Raw genomic sequence first — 21,148 nt, 5'->3', positions numbered from 1 at the left:
CATCAGAAGTTAAGGGGCATCCACATAATTAAATACTGTGGTATTTTTGTACTTATATATAACGATTTCCAAAATATACCATTCAGTGCAAGAAGCACAACACTGTGTATACAGAATGTTATACCTTATGTAAACAACAATAAGTATACAACATATGCATGCTTCTACATGTACAGGTAATTTCCAGGAGGCACAAGGTGAAAAAAATAGTTACCATTGGGGAGAGCTGCAGGGCTAGAGGACAAAGCAAGGAGGCTTACTTTTTTGTGTTACCCTATTTTTATCTATTGAATTTTGTTTCATGTTCACTTATATATTTCTTAATTTTAATGATTTAACCAAGTTTTTAAAAAAATTACACTTCAGTCATAAAGTAGCTAAGTATGACCTAAAGCACCTTTAGTATTTGGCAACTTCAACACATAACATGATAATACTGGAAGCCAATGAAAAATATGCTTTTCTTAAAATAGCTATAATACTTAATTTCTAGTTTTTTAAAAACAATTTTCTTTATGCATAGCTGAAAGTTGTTTTTTTAATAAAAAAGGAGGGACTCTGGCAATAATAGTTATTTTAATGCTTAAAATAATCTCCAAAGAAAATAACCAGGTACTTCCCTGGTGGTGCAGCTGGATAAGACTCCACGCTCCCCATGCAGGGGGCCCGGGTTTGATCCCTGGTCAGGGAACTAGATACCGCATGCATGCTGCAGCTAAGAGTTTGCATGCCACAACTAAGGAGCTGGCAAGCTGCAACTAAGGAGCCATGGAGCCACAACTAAGGAGTCCGTCTGCCACAACTAAGACCCGGTGCAACCAAATAAATAAATAAATAAATATTTAAAAAAGAAAGAAAGAAAATAACCAAAGGGGAAAAGAACAATCCTTAAATATCCCAGTTTTCTGAAGCTTTGCTATGATACAAACTATTGCTATATACATTTACAAAAATCAACACAGACAATTAACCAGTGTCTGAGAAGGAAATTCTACCTGTACTGTTTGAGGTAATGGGTATCCTGATATTTACTTAAAGTAAAAAAATAATTTATAGTAAAAACATGGTAAACTTAGTGGCAAGTTAAATAAGTAATTAACAAAAGGGTTATAAGAAAACTTTAATATTAAATTACATTTCAATACTGGCTATTCTAATATAAACCATTATTGTTAAGGTTGCTTACATTCAATAAATTCTATTATAAGAAAACCAGACACGTTGATATTAAAGAAAATGCAATTCCTTAGTGGCAGAGAACCAAGTTAACATTAGCTAGCCTACCTAGTGATTAATTTATAATTTTGATGCTCCCCAGCAGCTGTAATTTTATAAATGAAGAATGTATTTCCCAGCCTCATTAATCAAGTCAATATCATGCTTCTTTGCATGCTAATTAGCACCTACTAATAACCTCTCATTTTAACTCCTGAACATTTTATCTCAATTTTTCTTTTGGTTTTTACTACTTTTACTTTCTGTACCTTAATTTGAGTCCACGTCCCAAGTCCCTAACTACAATTTCCTTGACACAGTCACAGGGTCACATCTATCTCCCATAACTCTACCAGTGCTTTGCATAAATAGCAACTGCTCTGTAAATCACTGGAAGAAGGACTGCATCTATGAATGCATATGTATGTAGGTATTAATCTTATTACTTTATGGGAAAAAATCCATAAATTCTTGTAACGCCTAAGAACTAAGGCATAATTGCTCAAAAATAAGGTAGTGGAGAACACTTTCCTACCTGTATACATCACATCAGTAATCTAGAAGACATATTGGTTTCCAGTCTTCCTAATGCTTGAGAATATTCCTAAAACATTAATGCCAATAATCTCCTCTAAAGATAAAACTATTTCTCCAATGGATATATTTTCTATACATTTTGATTCAAAGCCTTTGATATAGCCTATGTCCCCCCAGTTCATTATAAACATTCGTAAAACATCAGCTTATACTGAAATGTAATGTGGCCCAGCACATTAAACTAGATTATAAATTATTCAGATAGTTAGGTTCTGGGTTCTAATTTCATGTTTTATACTGTTTGATACTCTAATTTTTACAAAATGGAGGTATTCTCTTAAGGTATTTTAAGAATACATATAAACTGCTAAATAGTAGTGATGTGATTTGATTTTGACCCTACCAACAAAAACATTTTTCATACTTATAATCAACTACTTTTTAAAGATTTTACTATTTCTTGAAAAAAATGATAGCTTAATCAATGTAAAAGTTCTAAGAAACTAAAATGTGCTATCATGCAGTACATTTGCAAACATTAATTAAAGAATTTAAGAGAAAGTAAACATGTTTGATTATGATTTCCTTTTGCATACACTGATTTTGTCTTTTGATGGAAAGTACTTTTAAAACACACAAATTAAGAAGTTGCAAAATTCTACATTTAATCTACATACCAATGATAAACCACCATATTTTAAAGTTAGTGGGGAGGAAAACCATTCACCTGTAACTGAGATTACCAAATTGCTTGAGGAAAACAGGCAAAATAAGCAAAAATAAGGGGAAAAAAAACCCTAACATATCATTTGGGCATAAGCACATGAATCGAATCTAGCAAGAAAGTTAAGTTGATGAGCATAATCAAATGATTCTCAACTTTAAAACCTACAGAAATTTCCAAAGTAATTTGTTCAAAGCTGTCACAGCCAGTGAATAGTTAATTGTGTGTATATATTCTGAGATAATCTTCATTGAATTGTGTTTTGATGAATATAACACCCCTTCATAATGATCTGAAAGAACTTTTTTCCCCAACCTCTTAAAACCTATTTCAAAAAACCCTTCAAGTTTCTTCCAGTCACTACATTATTAGAATCATCTGAGAGCAAAAGGATGTTGATAGAACTGTTGTAAGCACACTCTGCAGTAATAGTTTTTCAACTATAAACAAGTATTAATAATTCAAAAGTACATAGATATTAACATTTGGTCATTACATTTTAGTGAAACTGAATCTGGAATCTAAATGTCTGTATCTGATTCCAGAGAAATGCTCTGAAACAGACAATCTAATTCAGAACTATGAAACTGCTTATAAAACTAGAGCACAATAGAGTACAACGACCTGCAATTAGAACTCAGAATCAAATCCATTTGTTCTTGGGTGTCTTTAATTTCTAGTTCTCTTTTTGTGCCACTAAAGAACCCATCCTTAAAAGGTCACGGATAAAACAGAGGTCTTAACTGTCCTCAAAAGAGGTCATTTGGAAAATAAGCAGAAGGAAAAACATTACTACATATAGTGAACATGAGAGCAAAATACATCTACATATTTCCTTTACTCAGAAGGTAGTAATATCATTCCCATGACCACAGATTTTCTTCAGGCTAATTACATTATAGCACTTTCTAGTATACTTTACATAGCAGCATGAATTTTCCTATGGAGCAAAGTTTAGTTATTATTCCCTTTTGTAACTGCATTCCCAAAGGCACCAGATGTCTTCAAATCAAACTAAACCACCTCAGCAGAGGATTAAAGACTCCATAAATTCCCGACCCAACCTACTCTATCTAGCTTTATCATCCTGCAGTCAATACACAGGAAATTACATTTTCTATTGTAGTCAAGACAGTGTACTTTTCATCTCTCTAGACTTCGACCATTGTACATAATCTCTCTTCTGTATCTTTAAAAAACACAAGACTAAAAGCACAGGCAACAAAAGAAAAACAGAAAAATTAAACTTCATCAAAATTAAAAACTTGTGCATCAAAAGATACTATCAATAGAATAAAAAGGCAACTCACAGAATGGAAGAATGTTTGCAACTCACATATCTGATAAGGGACTAACATCCATAACATACAAAGAACTCCTACAATTCAACAAAAAACAATTTAAAAATGGTCAAAACATGAATATACACTTCAGCAAATAAGATACAAATGGTGAATAAGCATATGAAAAGATGTTCAACATCAGAGAGAAATGCATCACAGAGAAATGCAAATCAAAACCAAAATGAGATACCAGTTCACCCACTTGGATGGCTATTATCAAAAACACACAATAAAGGGACTTCCCTGGTGGTCCAGTGGTTACGACTCAGCCACTGCTGTGGCCTGAGTTCAATCCCTGGTCGGGGAACTAAGATCCCACAAGTGGCACAGCCAAAAAACAAACAAGCAAACAAAAAATAAAAATTGTTGGTGAGGATGTGGAGAAATTGGCACCCTTATGCATTGCTGGTGGGAATAATGCAGTTGCTGAGAAAGACAGTATTGACAGTTCCTCAGAAAATTAAACACAGAATTACCATATGATTCAGCAATTCCATTTCTGGGTATATACTGAAGAACTGAAAGCAGTAACTCGAACAGATACTTGTACACCAATGTACATAATAGCAGCATTGTTCACAATAGTCAAAATGTGGAAATAATCCAAATGGCCATTAACCAATGAATGGATAAAGAAAATGCAGTATATACATACAACTGAATATTATTTAGCCTTAAAAAAAAAAGAAAAAAAACAACTCTGATACGTCCTATAATGTGGCTGAACCTGAAAAACATTATGTTACGTGAAATAAGTTTGACACAAAAGGACAAATATAGGAGTCAGTCCACTTATGTGAGGTACCTAGAATTGTCAAATTCAAAGGCACAGAAATTAGGATAGTGGTCACGAGAGACTGGGAAGAGGGAGGAATGGGGAATTAGTATTTAATGGGTACAGAGAATCTGCTTGGGATGATGAAATATTCTGGAGATGGATAGTGGTGATGGTTGCACAACAATGTGAATATACTTAATGTCACTGAACACTTGAAAATGGCTAAAATGGTAAATCTTACATATATTTTAACACAATACAGTAATGAAGATTCAACTGAAATCTCCCAACTCCACTGAACTTCACAGTACTTAATACAGGTTACTAATTACTATATACTGACTGGTTTGTCAATTGGGTATAAAATGAGTCTTTCTATAAAGTTAGAAAAACTTCTAAATTAGGCACTTTATTTTTTGGGATATCTTTAAATACTGATCAGTGTTTAAAATTTGACCTATAAAATGAAAATTAAGCAATTTATCAGAGAACAAGCATACTTGAGAAACTGCTGTGTATTCTTATTCTCTACCAGTTGCTTATTTTCCTCTATTGCTCTTTATGTTGTAGTAGTCTCCTTCATGACACAGTGTATCATTTTATCCAAATTAGCTAAAATTTAAAAGCAAATAATTACATAAATGGAATGATGGCATATAAGACTCAAATGCTAGATCTGAATAACAAAGACTTCAGTATAAACAAAAGGAAAGGGAGGGAGAAGGTAGTACTGCTTTAAGAGTCTAAGACATACTTGCATTTCTAGGTCTAAGACAAAAGGGAAAACATTTTAATTTAAGTTGCAAAAAGTTAAGAGCTATCACAGCATACACTGTAACACAGCACAAGAAGAATTTGATATAACAAATCCACATTTTATCAAAAGGAATTTTTCCAAGGATTATTACATAAATCTCAGAAATTCTGATCCCATGTTACCAAGATGTACATTTAGCTATATAGACTTATTAAAGATAAACTAAAACCAGTAAACTACTTTTAGGAGCAAACTAACTGACATGCATAATTACCAAAGCGAACCTAAATTTTAAAAATGTTCATTAAATATAAGTGAATAATTAAAACAGAGTAATAAATTACAAGGATGGAAGCAACTGACTAGATATAAGCACAGAGGAATCTGGGCATACAAATAACATGAGTCAACAAAATGTGTTGCCATCTTAAAAGAAATCTAGTATTGTAACAGATTATTGCAAATGATCCAAGAAATAAGATAAATATTTGAAGCTTCACTTTTTAAGATAGTCCAAAACAAAGGGTCACAGTCATTCTAATCTTGCTTCTATATCCTAGAATATAGAACATACTTAATAAAAGTGTATTGGCTAAATGAAGGTCATTAAATAAGAACCTGGAACCATTAGTAGCTAGGGAACTCAAGCCAAATATAAACATGAATTTAAAAGATGTGCCATGGGGTAATTAATTATCTTAGTCACAATCATTAACCTTAAAATTTTGTGAGGAATAGTGATGGATAGATACTTCAACTCCTAAAGCAGCATATGTAACCTCAAATCAGAAAACTCTTGTTATCACAGTTTAAGAGAGGTTGAAGTATTGAGGCAACAAAGCAAAAAGTCATCATCTTTCCAGAGGGAAAACGGCAGCTCTTAAAATCACTAAAGATGGAGATATTAAGAAATAGGTCCAGGAGGGCAGACAGCAGAAGTAAGAAGAACTACAATCCTGCAGCCTGTGGAACAAAAACCACATTCACAGAAAGACAGACAAGATGAAAAGGCAGAGGGCTATGTACCAGATAAAGGAACAAGATAAAACCCCAGAAAAACAACTAAATGAAGTGGAGATAGGCAACCTTCCAGAAAAATAATTCAGAATAATGATAGTGAAGATGATCCAGGAAGAAGAATGGAGGCAAAGATTGAGAAGATGCAAGAAATATTTAACAAAGACCTAGAAGAATTAAAGAACAAACAGAGGTGAACAACACAAAAACTGAAATGAAAACTACACTAGAAGGAATCAATAGCAGAATAAATGAGGCAGAAGAACAGATAAGTGACCTGGAAGACAGAATGGTGGAATTCACTGCTGTGGAACAGAATAAAGAAAAAAGAATGAAAAAAAAAAAAATGAAGACAGCCTAAAAGACCTCTGGGACAACATTAAACACAACAACATTCGCATTATAGGGGTCCCAGAAGGAGAAGAGAGAGAGAAATGACCTGAGAAAATATTTGAAGAGATTACAGTTGAAAACTTCCTTAACATGGGAAACGAAATAACCACCCAAGTTCAGGAAGCAGTGAGTCCCATACAGGATAAACCCAAGGAGAAACACGCTGAGACACATAGTAATCAAACTGTCAAAAATTAAAGAAAAATTATTGAAAGCAGCAAGGAAAAAACGATAAATAACATACAAAGGAACTCCCATAAGGTTAACAGCTGATGTCTCACCAGAAACTCTACAAGCCAGAAGGGAGTGGCATGATATACTTAAAGTGATGAAAGGGAAGAACCTACAACCAAGATTACTCTACCCAGGAAGGATCTCATTCAGATTCGATGGAGAAATCTAAAGCTTTACAGACAAGCAAAAGCTAAGAGAACTCAGCACCACCAAACCAGCTCTACAACAAATGCTAAAGGAACTTCTCTAAGTGGGAAACACAAGAGAAGAAAAGAACTTACAAAAACAAACCCAAGGGCTTCCCTGGTGGCGCAGTGGTTGAGAGTCCGCCTGCCGATGCAGGGGACACGGGTTCGTGCCCTGGTCCGGGAAGATCCCACATGCCGCGGAGCGGCTGGGCCCGTGGGCCATGGCCGCTGGGCCTGCGCATCCGGAGCCTGTGCCCCGCGACAGGAGAGGCCACAGCAGTGAGAGGCCCGCATACTGAAAAAAAAAAAAAAAAAAAAAACCCAAAACAATTAAGAAAATGGTCATAGGAACATACATATCGATAATTACCTTAAACGTGAATGGATTAAATGCTCCAACCAAAAGACACAGCCTTACTGAATGGATACAAAAACAAGACCCATATATATACTGTCTACAAGAGACCCAAAACAGACTGAAAGTGAGGGGATGGAAAAAGATATTCCATGCAAATGGAAAGCAAAAGAAAGCTGGAGTAGCGATACTCATATCAGATAAAATAGACTTTAAAATAAAGAATGTTACAAGAGACAAGGAAGGACACTACATAATGATCAAGGGATCAATCCAAGAAGACATAACAATTACAAATATATATGCACCCAACACAGGAGCACCTCAATACAAAGGCAATTGCTAACAGCTATAAAAGAGGAAATCGACAGTAACACAGTAATAGTGGGGGACTTTAATACCTCACTTACAACAATGGACAGGTCATCCAAAATGAAAATAAATAAGGAAACAGAAGCTTTAAATGACACAAGAGACAAGACAGATTTAACTGATATTTATAGGACATTCCATCCCAAAACCCATTACACTTTTTCTCAAGTGCACACAGAACATTCTCCAAGATCGATCACCTCTTGGGTCACAAATCAAGCCTCAGTAAATTTAAGAATTTTGAAATCTTATCAAGCATCTTACTAACCACAACTCTATGAGATCAGAAATCAATTACACGGAAAAAAACGTAAAAAACATAAAAAACTCAAACACATGGAGGCTAAACAATATGTTACTAAATAACCAAGAGATCACTGAAGAAATCAAAGAGGAAATCAAAAAATACCTAGAGACAAATGACAATGAAAACACGATGATCCAAAACCTATAGAATGCAGCAAAAGAGGGAAGTTTATAGCTATACAAGCCTACCTCAAGAAATAAGGAAAATCTCAAATGAAAAATCTAACATTACACCTAAAGGAACTAGAGAAAGAACAAACAAAACCCAAAGTGAGCAGAAAGAAAGAAGTCATAAAGATCAGAGCAGAAATAAATCAAATAGAAACAAAGAAAACAATAGCAAAGATCAATAAAACTAAAAGCTGGTTCTTTGAGAACATAAACAAAATTATAAACCCTTAGCCAGACTCATCAAGAAAGAGGGAGAGGACTCAAAACAATAAAATTAGAAATGAAAAAGAAGTTACAACAGACACTGCAGAAATACAAAGCATCCTAAGAGACTACCACAAGCAACTCTATGCCAATAAAATGGACAACCTGGAAGAAATGGACAAATTTGTAGAAAGGTATAACCTTCCAAGACTGAACCAGGAAGAAAGAGAAAATATGAATAGACCAATCACAAGTAATGAAATTGAAACTGTGATTAAAAATCTTCCAACAAACAAAAGTCCAGGACCAGATGGCTTCACAGGTGAATTCTATCAAACATTTAGAGAAGAGCTAACACCCATCCTTCTCAAACTCTTCCAAAAAATTGCAGAGGAGGGAACACTCCCAAACTCGTTCTATGAGGCCACCATCACCCTGACCCCAAAACCAGACAAAGATACTACAAAAAAAGAAAACTACAGACCAGTATCACTGATGAATATAGTTGCAAAAATCCTCAACAAAATACTAGCAAGCAAAATCCAACAACACATTAAAAGGATCATACACCATGATCAAGTGGGATTTATCCCAGGTATATAAGGATTCTTCAATATACGCAAATCAATCAATGTGATACACCGCATTAACAAACTGAAGAAGAAAAAACATATGATCATCTCAATAGATGCAGAAAAAGCTTTTGACAAAATTCAACACCCATTTATGATAAAAACTCTCCAGAAAGTGGGCATAGAGGGAACCTACCTCAACATAATAAAGGCCAATACGACAAACCCACAGCAAACATCATTCTCAATGGTGAAAAACAGAAAGCATTTCCTCTAAGATCAGGAACAAGACAAGGATGTCCACTCTCACCACTATTATTCAACATAGTTTTGGAAGTCCTACCCACAAAAATCAGAGAAGAAAAAGAAATAAAAGGAATACAAATTGGAAAAATAGAAGTAAAGCTGTCTCTGTTTGCAGATGACATGATACTATACTTAGAGAATCCTAAAGATGCCACCAGAAAACTACTAGAGCTAATCAATGAATTTGGTAAAGTTGCAGGATACAAAATTAATGCTCAGAAATCTCTTGCACTCCTATACACTAATGATGAAAAATCTGAAAGAGAAATTAAGGAGACACTCCCATTTACCACTGCAACAAAAAGAATAAAATACCTAGGAATAAACCTACCTAGGGAGACAAAAGACCTGTATGCAGAAAACTATAAGACACTGATGAAAGAAATTAAAGACAATACCAACAGATGGAGAGATATACCATGTTCTTGGACTGGAAGAATCAATATTGTGGAAATGACTATACCACCCAAAGCAATCCCCAGATTCAATGCAATCCCTATAATATTACCAATGGCATTTTTTACGGAACTAGAACCAAAAATCTTAAAATTTGTATGGATACACAAAAGACCCCAAATAGCCAAAGGAGTCTTGAGGGAAAAAAACGGAGCTGGAAGAATCAGACTTCCTGACTGCAGACTATACTACAAAGCTACAGTAATCAAGACAATATGGTACTGGCACAAAAACAGAAACACAGATCAATGGAACAAGATGGAAAGCCCAGAGATAAACCCACACACCTATGGTCAACTAGTCTATGACAAAGGAGGCAAGGATATACAGTGGAGAAAAGATATTCAATAAGTGGTGCTGGGAAAACTGGACAGCTACATGTAAAAGAATGAAATTAGAACACTCCCTAACACCATACACAAAAATAAACTCAAAATGGATTGGAGACCTAAATGTAAGACCGGACACTATACAACTGTTAGAGGAAAACATAGGAAGAACACTCTTTGACATAAATCACAGCAAGATCATTTTTGATCCACCTCCTAGAGTAATGGAAAATTTAAAAAGATAAACAAATGGGATGTAATAAAACTTCAAAGCTCTTGCACAGCAAAGGAAACCATGAACAAGACGAAAAGACAACCCTCAAAATGGGAGAAAATATTTGCAAATGAATCAACAGACAAAGGATTATCCTCCAAGATATATAAACAGCTCATGCAGCTCAATATTAAAAAAACAATTAACCCAATCAAAAAATGGGCAGAAGACCTAAATAGACATTTCTCCAAAGAAAAGAAAGAGATGGCCAAGAAGCACATGAAAACCTGCTCAACATCACTACTTATTAGAGAAATGCAAGCCAAAACTACAATGAGGTATCACCTCACACCAGTTAGAATGGGCATCATCAGAAAATCTACAAACAACAAATGCTGGAGAGGGTGTGGAGAAATGGGAACCCTCTTGCACTGTTGGTGGGAATGTAAATTGATATAGCCACTATGGAGAACAGTATGGAGGTTCCTTAAAAAACTAAAAATAGGATTACTATATGATCCAGCAATCCCACTACTGGGCATATACCCAGAGAAAACCATAATTCAAAAAGACATATGCACCCCAATGTTCACTGCAGCACTATTTACAATAGCCAGGTCATAGAAGCAACCTAAATGCCCAGCGACAGATAAATGGATAAAGAAGATGTGGCACATATATACAATGGAATATTACTCAGCCATAAAAAGGAACAAAATTGGGTCATTTGTTGAGACGTGGATGGATCTAGAGACTGTAATAAAGAGTGGAGTAAGTTAGAAAAACAAATACTGTATATTACCGCATGTATGTGGAACCTAGAAAAATGGTACAGATGAACCAGTTTTCGGGGCAGAAGCTGAGACACAGATATAGAGAACAATTCTATGGACACCAACGGGGGAAAGCCGCAGGGGGGTGGGGATGGTGGTGTGATGAATTGGGCTATTGGGATTGACATGTATACACAGATGTGTATAAAATTGATGACTAGTAAGAACCTGCTGTATAAAAAATAAAATTAAATTTAAAAAAAAGATGGGTCCAGTAGGAAAAAGTGGGAATTAAGATTATTTAATTGGAAAAGCCACGGAAGGGAGCTTTAATATATGAAACACGATCGTGAGCCAAGTTTTCCTTGCGAACAGTGTAGAATGTGAGGAGTCATACTGCCTTGACATTTTATGAAGTTATCATATCTGCTGAATCACTGTGCTTTTGAAATGTACTAGAATATTGTCATTCTACATGATAAACCACACTAGAATATTTAATAGATTACCTCCTAGTTAAAAAAGAATGAAGTACAGAATAAGAAAAGCTAAAGTTCTGTTCATTTAGAACAAGCTTAAAGAAAAGAGGACTGTCTACCAGTGTAGTTCTATATTTAAATGTTTCCCCTTATTCTTATTAAATACATCTAAGCTTCGGTTTACTAATCAGTTCACTAAATTAATTCTAAAGGCAGTAATTCCTATACTTCAGTTTTAAGTTTTAGATTTTAAAAGACTATTTTCATTATGCATACATAAAATGGGATACTGTGGGATCTAAAAAATCTTTTATCTTCAATTCTAAAAATATCAGCAATCAACAGGTAATAAGAACTGAGACAGAAAGTGATGTGCATTTTTTTTTAATCACAGCACTAACATTGGAACTCTTTCCAATGATAACCAGGAGTGAGTTCCAATACAGTGTAAGATATAACTTTCTAAGTGCTAATTCTAGTTCTTAAAAAAAGAACTCTAATTAGACATAAAGCAAAATATTATACTACAGAATTCCCTTTTCTTTTCTAACAGGACCAGAATAAAGAGATCACCACCTGTCTTTGAGAATAGAAACAATAAAGTGACAGTTCAATATTACTGTAAACTGAGAAGACAACTGGCTTTTACTATGCTTAGAACAGATTTATCACTTGTTATTTAAGAAGAATAATCTTTATAATAAAATTTAGTAAGAAGCACTTAGTATACAATTCTTTAAAGAACATTAGCATTTTAATAGTGAGATTAATCAAGGACAATGAAACTGTTTCTTCCTTAGGAAAACTAAACACTACACAAGAAAAGCAATGACTAGAAATCTTAAATGATTTTCTATTATGAAAAGAGTCAATTTAATTTAATGATTTAACTTTTCTGGAGAATTATCACTATTACTTCCATACCAAAAGAGATATATAATTTGGGGGAACGAGTAAATGTATGAGGATTCTGAACTTTTTCCTATCCACTTCTTGTTTTTAAGATGTAATGATTTATGGATCTAACAGAGATTATAATATTCAGGAAATATACAAGAAATCCATGTTAAATAACAACAGTGAAGCATGAAACATGAGCTTTTGTCACTTTATTGTTAACCAATGAATGTTATCCAAAATTATAGATGTAACTTAATTGTACAACACAAAATTATGCTAATAGTATAAGCCTGCTGGAATTTACCAAATACTCATTAATATATTTTTACATTGCTATATGAACATGTGCTTCTCAAATGCTAATAATAAAAGTTATAATTGGTTTAATGAAAACCCATATTGCAAATAGTTGTTCCTGTTTAGAAAAATTCACACAGTTTTAAAAATGGATTAAATCCATTTTAATTCTAATCTACAAATAGATTATAAACAGCAAATATAACTGGTAATTTTTCAACACTGATATCAAACTGATGTAGGAATGGTAGTGCACACAATTCAAAATGAAGCAAATTAACAAAAATCCAATAAAAATCCAAGTTTTCACCTATTATGGCAATTACTTTAATGCTTTGGAAGAGTGAACACATGCTTTAAACCATGAATAGTAGGGCTTATCATCTGTTCCTCTAATGTGCTGCAAGGAGAAATGTCCTCTTCCACAGTGTTTTGAAGCATGTGCACAACCACCGTACAACAGTCACTTCAAGGTTAACCAGTTATCTTTTGTCCTATTAAATCCAAAAAATATATTAAATGCAACCTTTCCTTTTCATAATGTCTGCCCAGATTAATCCTTTTAAAGTCAGCAAAATCAAAAAAGCACAGAGATATTTTCAGACACAATTTGAATCTATTGTGCATGAAAAATGTCTAACAAAATGGCAATTTTAATAGATAAATGTAAATTTGAATGCATAATACCAAATGGAAAGTAGCTGAACCACACAGAGAAAACAAGGCTTTCCTTATCTCCAAATCTAAATGTTTTATAATAAAGAAAATGTTAGAACCTGTGAATATTTGAACATCTTTCAAACTGGAAAGATTTCTTTGTAAAACATAACTGAAATTAATATAACCTATAAAATTATAATTTCTAAAATAGAATTAACTAACCAAATTTAAGTATTTTTAGTTAGATTGAAAAAATAAGCACAATGATTTAGAAACCAAATATGCTAAAATGATTATGTAATAATTACATCAAGAAATGAAGGTACAAACATTCGTCGTCATATGCTCCAAGGGCAATCTCTCTGTCTCAAACACACACACACACACACACACACACACACACTTCCTTAGACATACAACACCCCTCCAGGAAGATAGTATACCAGTGAGCACTAACAATTTTAATACAAATCAGAGTCCTACAGTTCAGTTCAACAAAAAGGCAGTTAAAATTTAGCACTCTAAGATATTCTGAAGGAAAAGGAGATCTCAAAAATACTCCTTCATGATTGACAGTATCACTATGTATTATAAAACATATAGCTTACACACTTCACTGTGTTTGAATGACCAGTCATCACAGGTATAGTAGTGAGGTAGTATTACTGTCCCCTCCTCGGGACTGCTGTTTTCATATGCTGCCCTTCTAGCAAGGTCCAGGATTTTATTAATGATGATAATCAATTACCAACAAATGTGCTTTTTCTTTTATTAAACATCTATTTTTTCTAAATCAATCTATGAATGAATCTTTCAGAGACAACTGTTATTTGCAGTAGTGTTTCATCAGTAAACTTTCCTAGGGAACTACTCACTACCTGCTGTCTATACCTTTGTAAGATCAGTGGGCAAAGAAAACCAAATGATGACAGGAGATGAAACACCAATCAATTTAGCTGTCAAAGATGACCGTAATTAAGTAAGCAAATAACAAATATCCAATAATGTTATTAAATTGGGATTTAAAAAATTAACCAATAGCTGTACACTACACCGTTAAACATTCTAATCCTTTTCATGATTCATAGCTATCTTCTACACAATGATGAAAGACTGTCCACCCTGCCACCTATGCTCATTTTAATCACTGCCAATAATCTGTATAGTGGCAGCACTATGGTTACAGGGCATATCAAGGTATGAGAAGTACACACTGAGAAAACATGAATGAGAGAGAATGTGGAAATACATGCAGGTAAAATATGGAAGAAGAAAAAACAGAGTGCCCTACCTAAACACTCATTAAGTCACCACCATCCTTTAAAATGTACAAAGTGCTTAAATCATACATACACATTTGTCAGACATGATAATTAGTGTTAATCTTCAACAGAAAAAAAAAATGGAAAATGAAAAATGTGAAAAAGGAGGTGATGGAACACTGTTCTCCATTCCCTGGCCCAAAAGAAAAAGAAAACCAAGCATGATATCACACTGCCTTAATGTTGAAAAGCTCCCCTTAAATGTCTTTTAGCTACCACAGTCAAACTGGTTTAAGTGCTTTGGCAAGGTGAGATGCATTCCATCACATCTGCAAAGGCCTGCTTTTCTCTGTTGGTGGTTCAGCTTATGAAGAACATGTATGCAAAATAACAGCTCTCACATTGCTTCAAACTCATCAATACGTTGCTTTGTATTGCCTTGCCGAATCTGTCGCAGAGTCTTGTACTTATCACGGCCTGCTTTAACATTCTCAGCATGAAGAACATCATTTTGTGTTTTCTTGGTTTCATCTCTGGCTTGGGCTAATTCTGAACTTAATGCCTATGTTTAAAAAATAAAAAGTATGACCATTATTAACTTTTTTTTTAGATTTTAAAAACCTATGAAAGAGGTTTAAAGACACAAAATACCAATATAACAGATCTCTGACTTTTTAGTATATTAAAATTTCCACTGTGAAATCTTTTTCTTTAAAGTGTTTACGTTTGTTGTACTTTTAGTAATGGTGGGGGGTAGTGGTTAGAGAGGAATACCCATGGCCTTTCATTTCTACACTCCGCAACCATGATGAGTTTGTGTATTATTCTAAATTTCCTTGAACTTTCTCGTCTAATACTTGAAATGACTTACAAAAGGTTCAATATAGCTGTTATTGAATGTTACTGTAAGTTCTAAATTCTACACCATGAGAGAAGTTTTCTCCAAAAGTCTTAATACATTTATTACAACTATCACCCCATTTTCTTTTATTAATATTTAAAGATTTCATGAATTTAAAAATTAGAGAACTGATTCTATTAAGTTCTCTAATAGGTATAATATTAAAATTTACTATTTTAATCTAATTATGTACATTTAATATACTGACCTTTTGCCATTACAAAATCTCAACAAAAAAAAATCAGATTATGTAATGTCATACAGGTAGTCTATCAAATTATCATTTCTTTTTAATGTATACTGTTTAAAAAAGAAATTTGTTTTTTAAACACAGTATTTTATGTTCTACTTTTAACATGGCTCAAGTTATAATTAAATAATAGCTTACTAATTAAGGCCTCATTACACAAGGCTAACAAACATCTGGTAACAAGGACATACAACAGAAAAAATGAAATAACGTGACTGTAGGCCAAGTACTTACAAACCAATCACAAGGCCAGCTAGAGGTAAAGGCTTCCAAAAATCAAATGTTTCTTTTTTAATAAGTTTGCCTTAGCAAATGGGGAAAATGCAAATTATATTTAAATGTGCATACAACTGCAAATTTTAAATACCTGGAGTTGTTTTTTAACACGCTCATTTTTTTGCATTTCTGTTATACGTTCTTCCTCACTTCTATGGTTCATTACCCCGTCATTTGATAATTCAGCACTAGCCTCAGCATTATTCTCATCATGTTCATCATGTTCATTTTCTGTTGGAGGAATGACTGGTGGTGGTGGAGGTGGAGGAGGGGCAGACATCACAGTCTTTAACTCTTCTTTGGTCTTTTCCAAGTCTTCCTGGGCTGCAAAAGCCTGAACATAAAAAATAAGTTTATCAGCAAGTTACTTTGAAAATTGGTAATTAAAAGAATCAAGTTATCTTGGGACTTCCCTGGCGGTCCAGTGGTTAAGACTTCGCCTTCCAATACAGGGGGTGCGGGTTTGATCCCTGGTCAGGGAGCTAAGATCCCACATGCCTCGTGGCCAAAAAGCCAAAACAGAAGCAATATTGTAACAAATTCTATAAAGACTTTAAAAATGGTCCACATCAAAAAAAAAAAATCAAGTTATTATCCTTTCTTTCTAATATAAACTATATTTCAGGGTAATGAAAACAGGCGCTATTGATAAAAGCTTATTACATGACAGAATTAAAGACACCACTGTGCAAAACCCTAATAAAACTATTAATTCTGGCAAGGATTATCAACTGTTGCTAAAATTGTTATACAAATGGTTGATGAGAAAACGGACATAAGTATAATGCCAAAGAATTCCACATCGAATAGATTACGTTTTAGCAACGATAAAATATAACCAGACAACGGAGGAAACAGACTGTTATTACTCTAGTCCAACGATCAATTAAAACAACTAATGGTGGGTTAATGAGATATTAAATGTCTTCTGATATAATACAACAGGAAGTATCCAACGTCACCAATTATTTGAGTAATTCTATTGTGCTGGTTTGTCTGGAAAAGTACTGCTTTACACTGTTGTCCTGGTGTAATTTTTTTTTTTTTTTTTTTTTTTTTTTTTTTGCGGTACGCGGGCCTCTCACCGCTGGGGCCCCTCCAGCTGCGGAGCACAGGCTCCGCACGCGCGGGCCCAGCGGCCATGGCTCACGGGCCCAACCACTCCGCGGCACGTGGGATCCTCCCGGACCGGGGCACGAACCCGTGTCCCCTGCATCGGCAGGCGGACTCCCAACCACTGCGCCACCAGGGAAGCCCCTGTCCTGGTGTAATTATTAACAACACCCCCTTTCACTCTCAAAAGTGTTCTAGTTTGGATGATAAATTATCTGAAAGTCTCACCTATGAGGCATCATAGCCAGAAATTTTTAACTTGAATCCTTCAAACTTTTAGGTTTATCTTCCAGCTTACAAGAAATATTGATGATAAAAAGACAGGCTGAATGACACCATAAGAAAGGAATTAGACAAATACAGGAGGAGGAACAGTCTGTGGGTCCTTTTAATAATCCAATATCATAAAAAAAAGAACTGTCCTACTTTAAAAGAGACTTAGAGCAAACAGATGCAATGCAAAGTCCTACTCTGGACACTGGCCTGGCAAATTAGCTATAAAAGACTTTTTGGTTCAATTCTGAATATAGTCTGCCCAGAAATAAACCCACACATATATGGTTAATTAATTTACAACAAAGCAGCCAAGAATATAGGTTGGGGAAAGGACAGTCTCTGCAATAAGTGGTGCTAGGAAAACTAGAGAGCCACATGCAAAAGAATGAAATAGCCAAGATATATATGGAAGCACCCTAAGTGTCCATCAGTAGATGAACAGATAAAAAAAAAGTGGTATAAATATTAATATATAGTGAAATAGTATTCCACTATAAAAAAGGAATTTTTTTAAAGATTTTTTTTTGATGTGGACCATTTTTAAAGTCTTTATTGAATATGTTACTACAATATTGCTTCTGCTTTTTTATGTTTTAGTTTTTTGGCCCCAAGGCACGGGGGACCTTAGCTCCCCAACCAGGGATTGAATCTGCACCTCCTGCATTGGAAGGCGAAGTCTTAACCACTGGACCACCAGGGAAGTCCCAGGAAATCTTGCCATTTGCAACAACATGGATGGACCTTGAGGGTATCATGCCAAGTGAAATAAGTCAGACAGAGAAAGACAAATTACCATATGATCTCACTTATATATGGAATCTAAAAATCAACCAACCAAACAAACAAAAAAAAACGAGCTTATGGATACAGAGAACAGACTGATGGTTACCAGAGGCATAAATGGAAGAGGAATGGGAGAAGGGAGTTAAAAAGTACAAACTCCCAGCTATAAAATAAATGAGTCATGGGGACATAATGTAAAGCATACGGACTACAGTTAATAATACTATATTCTATATTTCAAAGTTGCTAAGAAAGTAAATCTGAAAAGTTTACATAACAAGAAAAAAATTTCTGTAGCTATATATGGAGATGGATGTTAACTACACTTACTGTGATGATCGCTTCACAATAGATACAAATATTGAATCATCATGCTGTACACCTAAAAATACGTTATATGTCAATTATATCTAAATGAAAAAATTTTGGATATAGTCTAATATTAGATGAGATGAAAACTGACTAAAACAGAACAATATGTACAGTATGATCTCACTCTGGACATATAAATGTGTATGTATACACATATGCAAATAGGAAAATATCCTGGAAGGATATGCACTACAGTGTTAAAATAGTGATCCCAGTTAGCAAGAATGTGATTTTTCTTTTGCATGCATTTTCTAATTTCTACAATTCACAGGATGTGCCTCTGTGATATGTTATCTTTATAAGTTAATGTGTCCCTGAAGTTCATAAATCACCCCTAAAAGGGATCTATACAATTCTAATAAAGTAGTGTTAACAAAAAAGTTAAGTGTTTTTCTTTTTGTAGAGTTCTATTGACATATACATATATACATAACTCTCAATACCAAAAACTTCCCTATGAAATCCGAAGTGCTACAAAGAAAATTTAAGAGGGAAACAAAACTGCTTTCTGTAATAAGTACATTTTGTTGGAGAAAAATCAGAGAACTATATACCTTTGAGTGTAAAAAATTGTTATTATTATAGTTCCATTGAAGAGTTAACATTAAAGTTTGAATTAAATTCTCATTATCTTATATTCCCTACCCCTCCAAATAAAGCCTAATTTTTCACTTTTATGCCATTTCAGACATCAGTGGTTTCATCTACTTAGGAACTCAGAAATCTCAGTATCATCTTCATTGCATTCTTCTAATTCAACTTTACATCCAATCATTTGGTTGCCATGCCCCTTTGAGTCTACCACAAAATGTCCTTCAATAATTCCTGTTCCTCTTTTTTCTCAATGCCACATCCTTAGTGTGAGTCATTAGCTCTTAAGTAATCCTGCCCACTATCCCAATCCATCCTTCATGCTGATTACTAAGCTGTTTTTATAAAACCATGCTTGATGATGTTACAATCCTGTTTTGAAGTCTTCAGAGCCCAACGTCTACAGATATTTCTCAGCATCTTGCCTTAGCAGGGCATTTATTTAAAGCCTTTCACAACTTAATTCCCTCTCTAACTTTCTAGCCACAACTCTCAAAATTTCTGAAAACAGACCCTAAGTTTTGCTCACTTACTAGTTGACCTCAAATCTGTCATGTGCTTTTATACTTCTTATGCTCATTCAATTCCCTCGATCTGGAATGACTTCCTCTTCAGTCTCCATCTTTTCTACCCCCAAATTGAATGTATTATTCAAGAGCCGGCTTAAATTTATAAGGGTTTCCCCAACACCTGCCTCATTCCCTCAGAAATTAAACATTTCTTCTGTGTTCCCAAAGTACTTAGCTTATTATCACTAGATTAGTATTTACTACAGTACATACACATTCATACAGAGGTACCTCTTCCCCTCTAAATCATGACAGCAACTTATATTTATCTCTATAATTTCCACATATGGCTGGGTACAAAATAGATGTTCAATAATTTATAGTGATGAGCAAATGATTACTTTGTGTTGCCACTCAGTAGCTTCTTCCTCCTTTTTTTTCTTGGCTTCTTCTAGAAGCGCAATCTTGGCAGTGAATTCGGCAAGTTCTGCTGCCTAAAATAAACAAAACAATTACCAATACTAAAAAGTAATATATTTTCAGTCATTTATATTAAGTCAAAAAAGCTTTAATGTACATGGACTGTTTTTTTTGGTCATGCCGTGCAGCTTCTGAGATCTTAGTTCCCTGACCAGGGATCAAACCTGTGCCCCCTGCAGTGGAAGCTCAGAGTTCTAACCACTGGACCGCCAGGGAATTCCCACATGGACTATGTTATATGTTTTTCATAGATAGTCTTCTGTTTAAAAAAAGGAACTATTTCTTTAAGAGCATAAATATCTTACTTGTACTAGGTATAATGAGCTAATGAGACAAAGTGAAAAAAAATTTATTATTCTATATACACGTAGTAATTCCTGTTTTCATAGCAGGAACCTAGGAGCTATTTTTAAACTTTCATCAATAAACTATCTGTTAGGGGCTTCCCTGGTGGCGCAGTGGTTGAGAGTCCGCCTGCCGATGCAGGGGACACGGGTTCGTGCCCCAGTCCGGGAAGATCCCACATGCCGCAGAGCGGCTGGGCCTGTGAGCCATGGCCGCTGAGCCTGCGCATCCGGAGCCTGTGCTCCGCAACGAGAGAGGCCACAACAGTGAGAGGCCGGCATACCGCGCAAAAAATAAAATAAAATAAAATAAACTATCTGTTAAAGGCTACAGAAGGAAAAAGAATTCTATTTACATAACACTTTATAATTTAAACAGCACTTTCTTAATTCCCCAACAATACTATTAGG

At 34.6% G+C, this 21,148-nt stretch overlaps 1 protein-coding gene across 2 annotated transcripts in view; it reads right to left on the bottom strand.

The window, feature by feature from the left end:
* Positions 1-21,148, bottom strand: part of RDX (radixin) — a 99,759-nt gene that overhangs the window by 10,500 nt on the left and 68,111 nt on the right. The window contains exons 12-14 of one of the 2 annotated variants that reach the window (XM_032640165.1): positions 20,315-20,407; positions 16,361-16,603; positions 15,244-15,404 (exon numbers count right to left, since the gene is read on the bottom strand). In XM_032640165.1, coding sequence (XP_032496056.1) covers positions 15,244-15,404; positions 16,361-16,603; positions 20,315-20,407 — 497 coding nt within the window. Of the gene's footprint in view, positions 1-12,817; positions 15,405-16,360; positions 16,604-20,314; positions 20,408-21,148 lie in introns of those variants that run through there. The other variant, XM_032640164.1, reaches the window with a different exon arrangement.

This window comes from Phocoena sinus, chromosome 8 (assembly GCF_008692025.1).
Source record: "Phocoena sinus isolate mPhoSin1 chromosome 8, mPhoSin1.pri, whole genome shotgun sequence".
In the NCBI taxonomy this organism is placed as follows: Eukaryota; Metazoa; Chordata; class Mammalia; order Artiodactyla; family Phocoenidae; genus Phocoena; species Phocoena sinus.
Note: the sequence above shows the minus strand (reverse complement) of the source record. Positions and strands in the feature narration are given on the sequence as shown.